The sequence below is a fragment of the Bidens hawaiensis genome, unplaced genomic scaffold (genome assembly GCF_021521415.1).
Source record: "Bidens hawaiensis isolate Kalapana, Puna unplaced genomic scaffold, B.hawaiensis_p1.1 tig00020416_1, whole genome shotgun sequence".
NCBI lineage: Eukaryota > Viridiplantae > Streptophyta > Magnoliopsida > Asterales > Asteraceae > Bidens > Bidens hawaiensis.
In genome coordinates this window covers 134,461-150,998 of record NW_027493108.1, presented here as the reverse complement: position 1 = coordinate 150,998, position 16,538 = coordinate 134,461, and the positions used below count along the sequence as shown (strand labels likewise).

General features: G+C 33.8%; 2 protein-coding genes across 3 annotated transcripts; both read right to left on the bottom strand.

The window, feature by feature from the left end:
* Positions 1–8,157: 8,157 nt before the first annotated feature.
* On the bottom strand, positions 8,158–9,820 carry LOC143560594 (large ribosomal subunit protein uL5). The gene is made up of 4 exons (XM_077048872.1): positions 9,702–9,820; positions 9,572–9,614; positions 8,680–8,875; positions 8,158–8,552 (listed from the first exon to the last, which is right to left on the bottom strand). The coding sequence occupies exons 1-4, from the start codon at positions 9,780–9,782 to the stop codon at positions 8,354–8,356; spliced, it is 519 nt and encodes a 172-aa protein (XP_076904987.1). The 5' UTR covers positions 9,783–9,820; the 3' UTR covers positions 8,158–8,353.
* A 1,632-nt stretch (positions 9,821–11,452) lies between these two features.
* LOC143560593 (putative LRR receptor-like serine/threonine-protein kinase At5g45780) lies at positions 11,453–16,009 on the bottom strand. 2 transcript variants are annotated; one of them, XM_077048870.1, is made up of 12 exons: positions 15,960–16,009; positions 15,510–15,574; positions 15,275–15,407; positions 14,836–14,907; positions 14,593–14,736; positions 14,437–14,508; positions 14,277–14,336; positions 14,063–14,136; positions 13,501–13,647; positions 13,052–13,390; positions 12,130–12,521; positions 11,453–11,913 (listed from the first exon to the last, which is right to left on the bottom strand). In XM_077048870.1, the coding sequence occupies exons 2-12, from the start codon at positions 15,559–15,561 to the stop codon at positions 11,590–11,592; spliced, it is 1,809 nt and encodes a 602-aa protein (XP_076904985.1). In that variant the 5' UTR covers positions 15,562–15,574; positions 15,960–16,009; the 3' UTR covers positions 11,453–11,589. The 2 variants fall into 2 exon arrangements, with proteins under 2 accessions (XP_076904985.1, XP_076904984.1); XM_077048869.1 differs by lacking the exon at positions 15,960–16,009 and having other exon boundaries at positions 15,510–15,771.
* Between the last annotated feature and the right edge of the window lie 529 nt (positions 16,010–16,538).

Below are 16,538 nucleotides of genomic sequence, written 5' to 3'. Positions count from 1 at the left end.
TGTTTGGTCTACGATACCGACGAGTTTCAATACTAAAGACTAGAGGGAGATTGTTAGTCCCATTTTGTAGTTTTAGTCTTTTGTATTGTAATTATATGTATTGGGCTCTAGTTGTTAGTTGTGAATGTTTAGGCCCAAAAGAAATAATGTTGTAAAGCCCATTGGGCATTTGATGTGACTTACTTCTCATGCATGCTTCCCTATAAATAGGAAGCATGCCATGAGAAGTAAACATATATATGATTAATCAATAGAAAACCTTTTGGCAAACTCTCATTCTCTCTCAGCTTTCTCTCTTTCTCTCAAACTACCGAAAATAACATCTCAAGATCCGAGACCACTTAGGTGGCTTAGTGTGATTTCCGCTAGCACTAAGTTCGGTTGATCCAAGATTATTGTTAGATCCACCCGTCTCGGGACCTACACTTCTTCTTCTTCTTCTTCTTCTTCTTCTTCTTCTTCTTCTTACTCGTTTGAACGCTAACGGTTCCTTTCTCCATCGAACTTGAAGATCCTTCATGTTACTTGATCTTTACACTCATGAGGTTAGTTGATTAATGGCACTCTAGATTCATGTTTTATGTCTATTTTGTTGACCCAAAGTGAATAATGCTTGTCTTAACCACACAAAAAGACTAATTGTTGATGGTATATTTCTGGTAGATGATAAAGTTGTATGATGTTTGGCCGTTAGTTCTCTTTTTCATTCGTTTGTCAAGAAATAGATGAAGAAAAAGTTGGACCCATTTAGGGTATCTCATAAAGGGTAAAGAACTATCATGACTAGGAAAAAAAACACATCTTGGTATGCAAGAACAAGTTACAGAAACACTAGAGCTGATCATTTTACTACTTTACTAACAAATGAGCCAATTCGGGTTATACTCTATATTATATGTCTTGCCATGATCTGACAACATTTGAGATTTAAACATGAAACAAGAAGATTAAAACATGTGACTTCTTCTTGTTGATGTTGCTTGCTCATGAAAACGAGACCATAATTCAAAAAATATTGTCTGGCACCTCCGGTTACAATAGCAAGTTGATGGTTAAGTGATTATATTTCAGTTAATTTTTTGCAGTGTTTTATTGAGCTTAACTACAACTAAAAATGCAGGCAAGTATCAAGAAAAGCGGATGATCTTCCTCACTTCAATTCTGTAATAAGTTTTTTTTGTTCCAATCTTAGCTTGTTATGATCATAGATGTTTTTTCTCGGAACCTAATTGGTACTTTTGTTTAAACAAACTAGCAGTGTCGAAGTGTTGATAAAAATTTTTCTTTTTCAAATTGTGAAAGTTAGGTTCTCCATAGTTGTAGAAAAAAGAAAGAAAAATTAGATTCTAAAGATGGTTGAATAAAAATGATGCCAACTAAATACAAAAATTTGTGTCAAACGTAATGCTGTGATTTCTCCTATTTGGGTGGGCAGGGTGTTTAACCCGGACATCCGAGTAGGTGAGTTATCTTTACATAAATTTATTAGTTGGTGGAAAAGACTTAAATACGTCTTTATTTAACAAAAATATTTAACGGTGTTAATGATGTAGATTGTAGAGTTAATTGCAACGAAAATAAAATATTAGGGTCTGACATCACAACTTTTAACATACTGGATTGCAATAGCGGTTGTTAACGCTATGAGAACGAAAACCATAATTTACTCTAAATTAAATGATGAAATGAGAGTGTTTACTCCAAAATCATAGTTTTTTCATTAATGTCTAAAGACAAAATATTCAAGTTTTGTAGATTTGTTATGATGAACTATATTGTAACAAAACATATGAATTAATATATGTTACACAATTTTTATATAAACTGATAATTATAAAACTTAGAAACAACAACTAAACAAAATTGTAGAATGGTTTAGAACTTTTATATTACAAGAAATAATTTTAGTACACACATGTTATATTGAACTAGCTTTTGAACCCGTGTATTACACGGGATTTGTTAAATAATAAAAATAAATAAGGTACGTTTTTTTTGAAAGAAATGAACAAAATTAAAGATAAGAAGAAAATAAAATATATACTACAAATAATAAGAAGTCTATAATATCAAATTGAGAAATTAGAATAAGATAAACCATTACACGTTTACAATAATATACGACATTTGTTAAAATTGTTTTGACTCATTACCCATTGATAACTATAATGAATGAAATGAGAGGTTAAAAATTAGAAGAGAAATTATAACCCATTTGTCAAAATTGTTTTGGCTCATAACTCATGGATATATAGGATAAATAAGATGAGGAATTAGAGAATTATAAAGGAAATTATAACCTTTTTGCCAAAATTCTTTTGACCCATGGCCCATGGATAGATAGGATGGATGAGATGAAAGATTAGAAAGAAAATTATAACCCATTTAACAAAATGGTTTTACCCATAACCCATGTATAGATAGAATAAATGAGAATAAAGATTAGATTAAGAATGAATGTGGAATTATCACATCATCCTCATTATTTTCTTTTATTAGTAAAGTTAGATAGTAACTGATAATCAAAGATTCAAAACTCTATGTGTGTTATAGTTAGCACTTAAATACCAAGGTAGTTTTTTTTTCTTTAAATCAAAACTATATAATTAACATCTAACATAAATTTCTTAATTAAATTAGTATGCATATTAGATTACAATACAAATTATTTTTTGGACTTAAGATAACAAAGCAATTCTTTAATGCGACTCAAAATCGTACGTATTATAATATGGGTTACATTTAAAGATTTAAACGAAGTATAAAGTAAATCTTTAACAAAGCACCGGCTCAACTTTGTTTCTTTGACACAGAAAAGGTCTCTCTCTCTCTCATTAAATAGTTTTTTAAGAATTGTATTTAAGCCAAAATTTTAAGTTTTGCAAGATTTGTTATTATGTCCTATATTGTAACAAAACATGTGAATTAATATGTGTTATAATTAACATAAATTAGTAAGCATATTAAAACATAAATGTAAATAAAATTGTATATATTACAAGGGTCAGGTTATTTAATAAAATGGGCAAAAATGAGAAGGATGAGAATGATTTGTTGCCTTAAAAATAATAAAAATATTAATAGAAAAATCATAACTCAAAATTTAATTAAAAAAAACAAAAAAAATAAAAACACAAAAATGTTTTCACCGTCTTTGTCATTCTTAAAAAAATGTTTAAGAAAAAAGATAATTGTGTCTTTTTATTTATCATTTTGTTTTTTTATTTATTTTCGTCATTGCGTCTTTTTTTTGTCATTGTGTCTTTTCGTCGTTTTCTTTTTGAATGGGAATGACGAAGGAAACATGTTAGTTTTTAAATTTATTTTGTTTTTTATCTATACTTTGAGTTGTGATTTTTTAAAAAATAAAATTGAAGGGTTTTTTCTTTCTTTTTTGCCACAAATCCTTCTCACACTTCACATTTTTGTCTCACTTTGCATTTTAATCTTCTATTATATAAAAATACGGATTATTTTGATAAATAACAAAACAATTCTCTATAGGCTGTAAATAAACCAAACCAAACGAGACATTGGTTGTGTTCATCCGTTAAGCTTTTATCGGGCAAACAGACGGTTCATGAACACTTTCACGAACGAAATTTCATGTCCTTGTTCGTTTTTTAAGGAACTGAACTTGTCAGTGTCCGCCTATTAAGCTTTTATCAGATAAATAAACGGCTCATGAACACTTTCACAAACAAAATTTCGTGTCTGTGTTCATTCGTTAAGGAACTGAACTTGTTCGTGTCCATCTGTGTCTGTTCATCAATTTTGTAAGCGGACGCTAATGAACACCAACAGACACAAACAAACATAACCAGACGATAAAGGTCACTAACGAACACAAGGAAACGTATATTAAGTTTGAGAATAACAATCACTATATCAACACAAAATCACCCAAAAATCCAAAAATACATAACATAATAACCCAAAAAAAAATTAACATAGTCACTATAAACATAACTATATCAAAATAGTAATAATAAATAAATATATAAATAAACAAATAAAATCGGAAATAGTAATAGTAAAATTCTATCAAGACGAACATAGATATACAAACTTAACCAAACAGACGTAACAAACGTAACCTCACGAATGTAAACGAACAATAACAAACGAACCTAAACAAACATGTTACCAAACTTTCACGAACTTCACATTAAACTCACCAAACAAAATTCCTTGTCTACATTCATTCAATTTCCATGTTTACAGTCCACACCTCCTCTCTTACACTCATACAAAAAACCCCATCTTTTTCCTTCAATTTTAATCAAAACCCACAATGGAATTAGGGCAAAATCAACCCATGAAACACATCCGATCTGAAGAAGACGAAGCAGATGATGATAAAGATCGTCTCAGCAGCTTACCCGACTGCTCAATTGTCGAAATCCTTACCCGTTTACCCGAAACAAAACACGCCGTTAGAACAGGTACACTCTCCAAACGTTGGAAACATGTCTGGCACTCGGTTCCTAGTCTCAGATTCGTCTGTTACGATGACGTTAGCCCGGCTTTCTTTGACGCCGTTGATAAAACCCTAGCCCTTCGACCCCAATTGAAGGTTAACAAATTCGTTCTCGATACGTGTTACGATAATGGATGTGAATCCCGGATCGATAATTGGATTCGTTATGCTATCGATTGTAACGTTGAAGAGCTTAATTTGACTTTACGGCGTGTCGAACGCAACACCCGGAGGCTATGGATTGTGGATCACGCAAATGAGTTTCTGCTGGACCAGTTTGTGTTCGTGTGCTCGAGTTTTGTGGATCTGACGTTGTCAGGGTGCTCGTTTAATCCCACCGGGCGGTTAGTTGGAAAAACGTTAGGAGTTTGTTTATTACGTGTGGGAAGTTGGATGAGGATGTGATCGGGAAGATGGTATCGGGTAGTCCAGTATTGGAAACGCTGGTGTTGGAAAATTGCTATGGTTATAAGCGGCTTGATATTAAGTCGACGAGTGTTAAGACGTTGGTGATATCCGGGTACGAGAATTTTCCAAATATTGATTTTGGAGAGAATGGTTTCGAGATTAACGCGCCGAATATTTTGTCGCTGCAAATTCTGGAGGATGTTTGTATGAGGAAGTTTTTTTTGCGGAATGTGTCGTCTTTAGTTGAAGCTGAGTTGGATTACTGGCATGGGACGAGCATTGACTGTGAAGAGACGCTTAAGGGACTGATACTCGGCCTTCACCATGTCAAGGTGGTTAAAATTGGGGGTTACTGTTGTAAGGTAAGCTTTTGCTTATATGAATGATGAATCTGGTTTTGTTTATATAAAATGCGGGTGAGTGTGATGTTGAGTTAAAATTAATTTGTAGGTTTTGAATCGTTTGGAAGCGAAGGGTTTCAAGCGTCTGGCAAACTTGAAGGTCCCTTCAACTTCGCCTTGGTGATGGTCCTGCAGGTGATGAGGCTAGTTGAGTTTTAAATAAGTTTGTTTGTAGGTTTTGAATGATTTGTGTTTATATACTTAGAAAAGTTTGACTCATTGCGTGTTTCTCTTTGATTTGTGTTTAGATGCTTAAATAAGTTTGGTATGCAAAGAACATTAGAAGTGATAATTTTACTAGTTTACTAACGAATGGCCGCATTTAGGTTGTATTTTATATTGACAAAAAAAGCTACACTTGTGATTTAAGATTTTGTACATGAAGCAAGAAAATTGAAACTGTTAGGACTTAATATTAATCAATAAATCAAAGTAGTTATTTAGGTGGTGTTTGGGGTTGCTTATTTGAGTCTCTTTATAACTTATCAACTTTTCAAAAAGTTAATAAGTTATATAAGTTGTTTGGCAAACAAAAAGGACTTATGGATTTTAACTTATCAACAAGGCAAAATAACGACGTTTTGATAAGTTGGGGAAGTGTAACTTATTAACTTATGTTTGATTTACCTATTACACATTACACCTCTCAAACCCCCAAAACCCGTTACACTTCTTTTAAAAAAGGGTGCCTTTTTGGTCGTTTTGGCTTTCCCTACCACATAAGCTAACCCAAACACTTTTTAAAGAACTATTCTTAAAAAAGTTATAAGTTAATAAGTCTTTTTACAAAAAGTCCTTTTTAGCTTAAATAAGCAATCCCAAACAGACCTTAGGAGTCAAAATAGGTTAAATATGTAAGTCAAATTGTTATGTAAAAGATCAAAATAGGTTAGAATATATGCAGGTTTTAGAATGGGCGTTTTACTTTAGACCAACAGTTGGTTAAAATGGTTAATTCACTGTCAATTTTGAAGGGTATAAATACCCCTTGTGTGTACGACATTTATATCATAATAGTGTGTATTGTTTGTGATTTGCCTTGTCCATGTATCTCGAGTCCTGGCACATGATGTGTGCATATCATCGAGTTCATCCTAAATGAATCCTAATCATGATCTTAATTGCATGCATGATCCAGGCAACAGAAACATGTCACGTGAACTTGAACTCTTTGATGTTGCTTGTTCATGAATATGAAAATCCAACATTAATTTAACCGTCTTAGATGTGTATGGTTGACGTGTAAACAGTGCATGTAAATCTTTAGTTTTCTTGTGTAATTGGTTATTTGGAAGTTGAATTATGAGTTGTGCATCATGAAAGTTGGCGGTTGATTCAAGTTATGAAAGTGATAAGTTTCATCAACGAAGTCCATTGTAAATATATAAGCCGATTCTTCATTTCTAAGTACACGGTATAGTTTTTTCTTTGAACTGATCAAGAGAATGGACAATCAAGCACTTGACTGAGGGCCAATATTCACTAAGCCAAAGCTAAAAGCATTTAAGAAATTGACACCATCTCATCTTAACAATTGATTTATCGTGATCGATGGGCCAAAAAGAATGAGAAACCAAGGCATCTGTTGCAACGCTTCATTTACATTTGATCTAAAAGCATCATCGACGTGGGAGAGGGGGGTGGGGGGTTCAAAGACGCTTCCATGTCACCTTGTTAGGCGACCAATCACATTGAGTTACAATAAGAAACCCTTAATGTATAATGCACGTAGACTTCACAGTTCACACGCTGCTAATAGAGAAACATTATCAAATAGCACTGACAAAGAAGTACCAATGAGTAGAGGTGCACAAATCGGGTATTTAAAAAACCAGGAACCGGGTAGGAACCGGTTCCGGGTATGGTCAACAAAAGTCAAACCCGGTTCGGTTCCGGAACCGGTTCCGGGTATAGTCGGGTATTTGACCGGGTTTTGACCAGTTCCGGGTCGGGTTTTGACCGGTTCCTCCGGGTTTTTTTCGGGTTTTTGACCGGTTCCTCCGGGTTTTTTCCACCGGTTCCGGGTCGGTTCCGGTTCCGGAACCAGCTCCGAGGAGAAATCCTATACCCGGTCAGGAACCGGTTCCGGGTATGGGTTAGAACCGGTTCCGGGTCGGTTCCACCGGTTCGGTTCCGGAACCGGTTATTTTGTGCACGTCTACCAATGAGAAGAATTTGTAGAAAAATGGCCATTATGACCTTTAATCCTTTTTGTATTGTTCCGATAGTTACAAGTATAATACTTCAATTTAAACCCTAATAGAATTGAGTAATGAATGAGTTTTGGTCTAAGATGTCTTACTAGTAGTGACTTTTGGTGATAATTTGAGAATTTTAAAAGGCAAAATCATGTATATATACATGTGCATCGTATATATACATGTGCATCGTTCACAAGTGTTAAATCTATAAGGAAGATTTGCCAAACTAGATTTAGTGGGTGCCATTTTTGGCCTTAAAACGTGGTTGGAAATGCACCAAAAGACCTTACGTCGTTATAGTTTTTCTCATACATGCCACTCGTCTCTAAGGCCTTACGTCGTTATAGTTTTTCTCATACATGCCACTCGTCTCTAAGGCCGTGTAATCTAAGGTTATAATGGCCCATAACCAGATCATAAGGGGAGGCCATGTGATGAGGCAACTCATAACTTTGATTTCTTACACCTCTCTGGTGACTGGAACTGGAATATGGGGAAATTTGATGACAGCAAAAACAATGAGGTTCACTGCAGCCATTGATAACCCTTACTACAATGCGTTCGAACTTATTATTAGCATGCTTGTTTTGACTCCCCAAATTAGTCAGGTATTCTCATGAAATGATATATGAGTTGATCTCTTGTGATAATACACAATGGCACCAACAAATCAAAGCAGCATGTCTCAAATATAGAAATAAAAGACATCTGACCAAAACAAAGTTCAATAAAATCCTCCTAAACAAGAGAAAAACAACATCACAAGTCAAAACGCAAAAAAACAGAAACACAAAAATTGTTGTAATAAAAATTCTGGTGACCCATGTCATACGTTAACCAACAAAAAAAACTTAGAACGCCTTCTATGCTCCAATCTGCTGGGACTTGTTGAGGATAACACCTTCATACTTGACCTGGAACCATTTCATTGCATCCTCCTTGGTAACTCTGTGCTGGATCCCAACACGAGCCTTGCACCTACGTCTGCGACCCACACGGTATCCTGGGCGTTCAAGCACCACAAAGAAGTCCATACCGTAAATACCAGTAGATGGATCATACCTGTCATATAATAATATGAGAATAACATTCATAAAAGCAATAAAACAAAATGATTCAACCAACCAACAAATGAAGTTCCTAAAAACAATAACAAAATGTTTCAACCAACCAACAGAAACTAACTTACTTGATGCCAAGATCAATGTGCTCTTGGATGCCAAAACCAAAGCAGCCCGTGTCACTGAAATTGCGTCTCAAAAGCTCATATTCCTTCACCTTCAAGCCACTTTCCAAGAGCTGCATCGCCTTGTCGCCCCTAACGGTGACATAGCACGCAATCTTTTCATTACGCCTGATGCCAAAAGACCTCACGGTGTACCGTGCTGCACCAGCCAAAACCAAAATATTATTCACTCAATGCTTTCCGCAGAACAATCAAAATCAACTTTAAAGACTAAATAAATCTTTACAAAAGCATTTCAAATGCATGCTAACCACATTTTCCAAATCAAACCACAAAAACTCCTTTCGAATACAAAATCTAAAACTGTGACATTGAAAACCGAAGCCAGTCACTAACTACTCAAGCTCAAAACAATAAAAAGCTCGAGCCAATTCCGAGCCTCAAATAAAGCTTGTTTAGTTATCGAGCACATGCTCGAGCCTTGTAAAGGAACCTCATTTTGGCTCTTCTACACTGCACCACCAAGCTTGAGCCAAGCTTTGGCTCGTTTAAGGTACTACACGAGCTCAAGCCAAGCCACTAAAAGTTTTTTCAGAATAAATAGAAATAATATAATTGTATATAAACTAATTAATTAAATACAAGCAAGCCGAGCCCTAGCTTGAAAAACCAGCTCAAAAGTCGAGCTCATGGTCTCCAGCTCTAGAAAAAAAGCTCGGAACAAGCCAAGCTCAATCTCAAGCTCTTGCAAGTGAAAACAAGCTCAGTAATGTCTGTCTCATAAGACATAATAAAACTTGTAAAAACCGTGACAAATTTTATGAAACAAATATAACGCTTCTGAATTAAATAAATGATGTATCAAATAATAATATAAAACAAAAGTATAACTTACCCTTGGAAAAGACAGGGGATTGGCCACTAAGTTGTTCCAAAACCTAATTGTTATAAAAAATAAAAACTGAATCAGTAAAATTTCAGATCGGATAAAAAAAAAAGATAATAATAATAATAATATGATTGACCTTGGCGGCACGAGTGAGACGATCGCCACTTTCACCGACGGAGATGTTGAGAACGAGCTTCTGAACCTTAATCTCCCTCATTGGGTTCGCTTGCTTCCTCTCTGATGCCTACATAAACAAGACAACTGTTTGATTGAACCATGACAGGCTAATAGCGGATTAACACAGTGTTTGATTGAGATGGAAGCTACCATTGGAGATTGCTGATGGAGGCAGCAGCGAAAATGAGAGTGAATGAGGATTAAAAAGGTTTTTATGTCAAGTTTTGAGGCCTGCTAGGGTTTCGTATGGATGTGAATTGACGGTTTTGTCCCTGGGGTTTAAAAAGAATTGTATAAGAGGCTTCATAACTGATTCAGAGGTTTTGTTTTAGTGAACCAGACATCGGTTGATGCTGACCGATTAGGAGGTTTTAAAAGGCTACTAAACATCCTATGAGCATACCAAAATACAAATTGTTATGGGTGTTTTGTCTTTTCTATTCATTTCTATATATTGGATGCAAAGCGTTCTTGGGTAAAAGAGTGATAGCTTGATTTTTACTTAACTAAAAGATATGCAAGTCCTTTTTAGACAATACAATTGTTTCTTTTTTAAAGAGTACTAATCGATAAGAATGGGGCTTTTCAATATGAAATACATAATGTGATTAAGGAAGAAATAATATGTTTGGTTGGTTTTTTTAATTAGGTGAGAAAAAAATGATCATATGATAATCTAAAAACATTAGGAAACATGATTAATAGTTTTAACTTGTCATGTCACATGTAGCATTTCAACAGCTATATTAGACTATGTTATGCTCATCATATACTTTTGTGTTACTTATTATTGAAATGTTCCCATATGGTATATGTACATATTTGAATGTACATATAAACGCATATTACAAACATACCACAAGAACCATCTTCAAACATACCACAAGAACCATCCGTCTAATTTAGTTATTCAATATTCGTCAACAAACCATAGTACTAACAACACAATAGTTGACACAAGAACGAGTAGAAGCGACGACTGTGAAATTCTGAACACCTCCAAGGACTAAATAGTAGGGGTGTTCATCGAATCGAATAATCCGAATAATTATTTTTTTTTGCCAATATTCGTATTCGATTAAAAGTTGAACTATTCGATTCCTATTCGTATTCGTATTATTTGCCCAATTCGAAATTCGATTTGAATTCGTATTTGAAACTCGAATTCGAATGAGTTAGATTTTAATTCGAATATATTCGATCTAATTCAAGTTTACCTATGCCAAAATTTCGAAAACAATAATCGTAATTGCAAAACAAACGTATAAATTTAAAGTAGCTACAACACCACATGATAATAAATTCAAAAGTAAATAACACTCATATTAGTATTGGCTAAGAAACAATAATATGACACATTGGGTTTAATTAATTTGTAATGGACATTTATTATTTATGTATTTGACACAAATAAAAAATAATTATATATATACGTATATGTATATATAATTTGAATTTGAATTTCGAATCGAATAATAAATCATAAATTCGTATTCGATTCGTATTCGATTAATATACTTGAATACGAATCGAATCGAATTCGAATTTTTTAAAACTGAATTCGAATCTTAATAATCGAATTCGAATCGAATCGAATTTCGAATGTTTCGAATACGAATCAAAATTTGAACACCCCTACTAAATAGTAAATATGTACCAAGTTTAAATTTTGATATCTTCATGTGCTTCAGTCATTATAATGTATAGGCCATGCCATTACTGACAAAACTTATGGCTCCATTTCTAAACATATATAAGATAACAAAACTTTCCCATAATGGAAACTAGCAACTTCAAATATTCACAATTACACCACAACTAAGTCATCCATACACCATAAAGACCCGTTATCGAGGTCCCGAAAGCTCCATTGCTTCAAATATAAACGAAGACCCTTCACGAGCAACACTCAGATTCCTAGAAAAACTAAAAGCTCTCCCATCACTTTGTTGGGCGGGTCCCGCTTGTGCCTCGTCCACATTGCAGGGTTGACCTGTGATACCTTCTAACACCTTCATGACTTCTGACATCTTCGGTCTAGAAGTCGGGTGTGCCCGAGTGCATAGGAGTGCGAGTTCCACCGCCTTCTCGAGCTCTTGTGCATCATAACAACCTTTTAGATCCCTATCTATTAATATGTGCAACCGCTTTTCATCATATAAAGTTCTAACCTGTGTATAAAAGTCAACCTAGTCAAACATTGACCTTGACCAATAGTTAACAAAAAAAATGACTTTAACTTTTATGTCAAACATTGACCTTGACTGATAGTTTAAGAACAAAAAAATTTCTTTCACTTTTAAGTCAAACAAGTCAAACATTGACCTTAACCAATAGTTTGACAAACAAAATTGACTTTTGACTTGTAAGTCAACATGAATGCTTACCAAATCAAGGATCGTTCCCTTTTGAACTTGACCATTGCCAGCATCTAATGCTTTTTGTCCTGTTATGAGTTCCAAAAGAAGCATGCCAAATCCAAAAACATCAGTTTTTTCAGAAGACTGACCCGTGGAGAGATATTCTGGAGCGATGTGGCCCACAGTACCACGAACCGCGGTTGTGACATGTGAATCTCGGGGGTCTAACAACTTGGCAAGACCGAAATCACCAACAACCGCTTCGAAATTCTCATCTAGTAAAATATTTGCAGCTTTTACGTCTCTATGGATTATTTTGGGGTTACATTGTTCATGTAAATATAGAAGTCCTCTTGCGGCTCCAAGTGCAATATGCATTCTTCTACTCCAATCCAAGATAGGTGTTTCCCGACTGCCGTCTGTTTATGAAAATTCAAGTTAATGTACAAAAAGACTACATATAACTTTGTGTTTGACTTTCAAGAGTCAAAAGGTGAGATGTCTAACTTGAGTTTTATCTACAAGCTAACGCCTTTTCACATAAAGATGCAAAGACTCTAAATCTATGTAAGAACCAGTCTGATTTAGCTTAAAGGTACTGGAAACGTAAATTCAGAAAGCATGATTGTTTTAAATTTCAAAACTGTAAGGTTTTGACTTATCAGAAGTCAAGAAAAAGCATTTGACTTACAACAGTTGCCCTATCAGAGTCAAACTAACTTTTTTAATACATAAAGCTTTATGTAAAACCTATTTGTTTTTCAAGAACAGGTTTAACAGCATTAACTATGTAAGAATTCACTATAAATTTCCTTAGAAGCATCGAGAAAGTAACATCAAGAATTACGTTAATTTCGAATTTCATTTTTTTAGGATTGACATTTGACAACCAATAATAGAGAGTCAACACTTGTATAGAAAAAAAAAAGATTATCGCTTTAGTTGTTACCTCTCAAGCGATCCGCAACGCTGCCATTTGGCATATAAGGGTAAACAAGTAATCTTTCATCCGAAGTCAAACAAAACCCGTAAAGACGTAAAAGATTCCGGTGCAATGCCAAACTTATCATCTCAAGTTCAGTCTGAAACTGTACCTCCCCTGATAAATTAGGGTCTTTTAGTCTTTTTACTGCCACCAAACTTCTATTTATAAGACACCCTTTATAAACGACCCCAAAACCGCCTTGACCTAATATATTCTTGGAACTAAAATTCCCGGTTGCAACTTGTAGTTCACGAAATGTAAATCTTTGCAAGTGCCCGACGTTAAACTCATAGTCTTGTTGCACTGCAAATGTTTAAAACATTTAAATGTCATCACAAAGAAATGAAGAATGCATCATGGGATGCATAATGTTTGGTTAATAAAAAAAGTTGATTATTTTATATAAAATATACCATAGGATGTACATATAAGGCGAGATCGGTACCAATGGACCCCACAAACAAGAACCATTATTGAAGCCACGAAGGTGCAAATAACTCCAAGTGTAACAGAAATGATCCAACGGTGATGATTGTCAACTTGCTTTGTTTGACTGCTTTCTATAAAAGTTAAACAAAAAATAATTTGTTTAGATATTACGCCAAGATGCTTAAAGCAATAAAACATATCAGCAGTTATTCAACAAATTTCTTGCAAAAGGCATTAGTCATAAAGCAAACTTTTTTTCATATGGTAAAGTTGCATTATTAAAATCTTTGGGAATTAATCAATGTGTTAAATATTATTTAAAATAAAGTATACATTATTACATAATAATTTAACTTTTAGAAGCGATTGGGAGATTGTATGCATCAAAAATAAACTTTAGTGACTTAGAACCCGTCTAACTTTTTGACCCATTAGAAATTGTAAACACAACCCAAATAGATGTGTTAACAAGTTAACAGGTCAAGATTGTACTTCTACTAAAACGGTTTAATATCCGACAAGGCCACAATTAATAAGAAAGATTACCATTTGCCACTTTGGGGACGTTGACACAACTTAACGAGGATGATGAAGTGCAAAGATAATTGTTCCCGGTGATCCTGCAATATCAATTAGGCAGTTATTCATATAATATGCAAAAATATAAAAAAAACACATGAATCTTAAAGCATCTTAGTGCATAATCAATCTTAAAGTATATTTATTAACAAAAATGGTTTGCTAGAAGGAAAAAGGTTACCTGTAGTCTTTAGCTCTTATTTTTGGAGACGCTCCACTGAGATTATTAAATGACACATCCCTGCAATATAACAGAAATGCCATATCATGAATATTATTCCAACTTTACTGGAACAAACATAATATTGGTACGAAAATCGTGAACATATAAACCGACATACAAGAACGAAAGACCTGTGAGGTTTGCCACAGGTCCGGGAATATCCCCCGACAGCTTGTTCTTGTTCAGTCTCCTGATAAATATGTCAAAATAACCTTTAGCACGCGAAATGAGTAAAGAAAGACCATAATAAACAGAAACTTGGATAAAAACTTACAGATAACTTAGACGAGTCAACGAACCCAAAGATCCCGGGATTTCGCCGACAAATTGATTACTTGATAAATCAAGAGTTTCTAGTCCTGTAAGTTTTCCAATTTCAGCTGGAATTGGACCTGATAATGCATTGTTCTGTAGTAACCTATAAGAAATGGATTATAATTACAAAATATGTTCATATTTGGATAACTCTTAAATATAAGTCTATAAATGTAATAAAACATAGAAAATCTAAACTTACAACGTGCGAAGACGTCCTAGGTTCCCAACACTTGGGGATAACGTGCCTGCTAATCCGGTACTAGCCATTTCACTATGACAATATTAAAAAATATAGTCGCATTTCAACATCAAAACCAGTTTAATATTTGAGTTGCACACACATGCTACATATATAAAGTTATTGCATTATAGCAACATCAATCCACAATAATCAATTTTGAGGTTGAAAAAAAGTTGATTTTGATAATAATTTTTAAAGTATCTAGGGTCAATCTATATATAACAATATTTGAAAAAGGTTTAGCAGCAAAAAAGCTAATCATTGAGAAAATTGAAGAGTACCAAACTACCCCTGACTTTAAACAACTGGCTCAAAAAAACTATTGTGTTTAAAAATCTTGAATTGTTTTAAAATAAAGATTTAAAAATCAAAAAGATTGAGAACTTTGAATACTAACAGAGAAATAACAAAACCCTCAGAAGAACAAGCAACCATGTTCCAAGTACAAGGATCAACAGAATTAATATCCCATCCATCAAGCACATGGTGCTCATCTATCATTTTACCCTTCATAGACATCAATGCAGCCACTGCCACAACAAAAACACATTAAAAACAACCCTCAAACCACATTCTTAACTAACCAAAACTCAAATCTAACAAATGGGATTTCATAAAAATGTAATCTTTACCTTCAAAGTTGACACCTTTTGGGGAAAGAAGACTGTCAGAAGCACCCACCATTGAAACCCAAACCCTAAATAAAATCACCCACAAGATTACAAACTTCATATTGTTGGATTTCTGGTAATACCCAGAAAGATTTCTGGCAAAAAGACTGAAACTTGAGTCAAAATAAACACAAAATGTTGTGTTTTTGTTTTTAATCTTCTTGGAATGAAGCAGTTTCTCGAGTAACTAAAAATGATAAAATTTAGCTGGTGGTTTTTAATGTTTGTTACGGTAAAGAAATGAGGTTATGGGCATTGGGAGTGATGTTTGGAAATTGGGGAAATCAAATTTTATAAAAAATTAATAACTTGTGAAGAAATAGAAATAGAAATAGAAATAGATTATTGAGATTTGAAAAATGACACAGATGGTTCCCTTGTCTTTCTGTCATGGGTCAACTGACAAATTACCTATTAGTTGATTGTCAGAGCTGTATTCTCATTTTCTTGCTGACTCTGATTTCTGTTTTTGTATGAAAATGATTAAAGTATTTGATAAAAAAAATGGAATCTAGAGATCTAATCAGTAAGTAGGTCAATATTCCTCTGTAGTTTATGTTTTATGATTATTAAATATTTATAATTTATGTTTAGCAAAATAAAACAAGAAACTTTTCTAGATTACAACTTAACTTTAGATTGTTTACCCTAATTCTTTGTAAATAAAGACTGTTAACAAGATCTTTCAAATTTAACCATCATCTTTTATAAAAAAAAGAAGTTACACTAAACAACCTCAAAAAATTAACTAAGCATGCATTTTAAATATAAATTGACTTTGTAATATTAAAAATTACACCATTGTTTAGACATCTACAATAAGATAACCAAAAAAACCTAAAAACGTGTCTAATGAGCTGTCACATCATAATAACATTCATTCTTTAAAATCTCGGTTTTGACTTTTTGTTGACCAACCTTAACAGATTTTTACTTTGAAACCATTTTGTGCACCTTCACTCCACAAACTATATATATTAAAAGGATTAC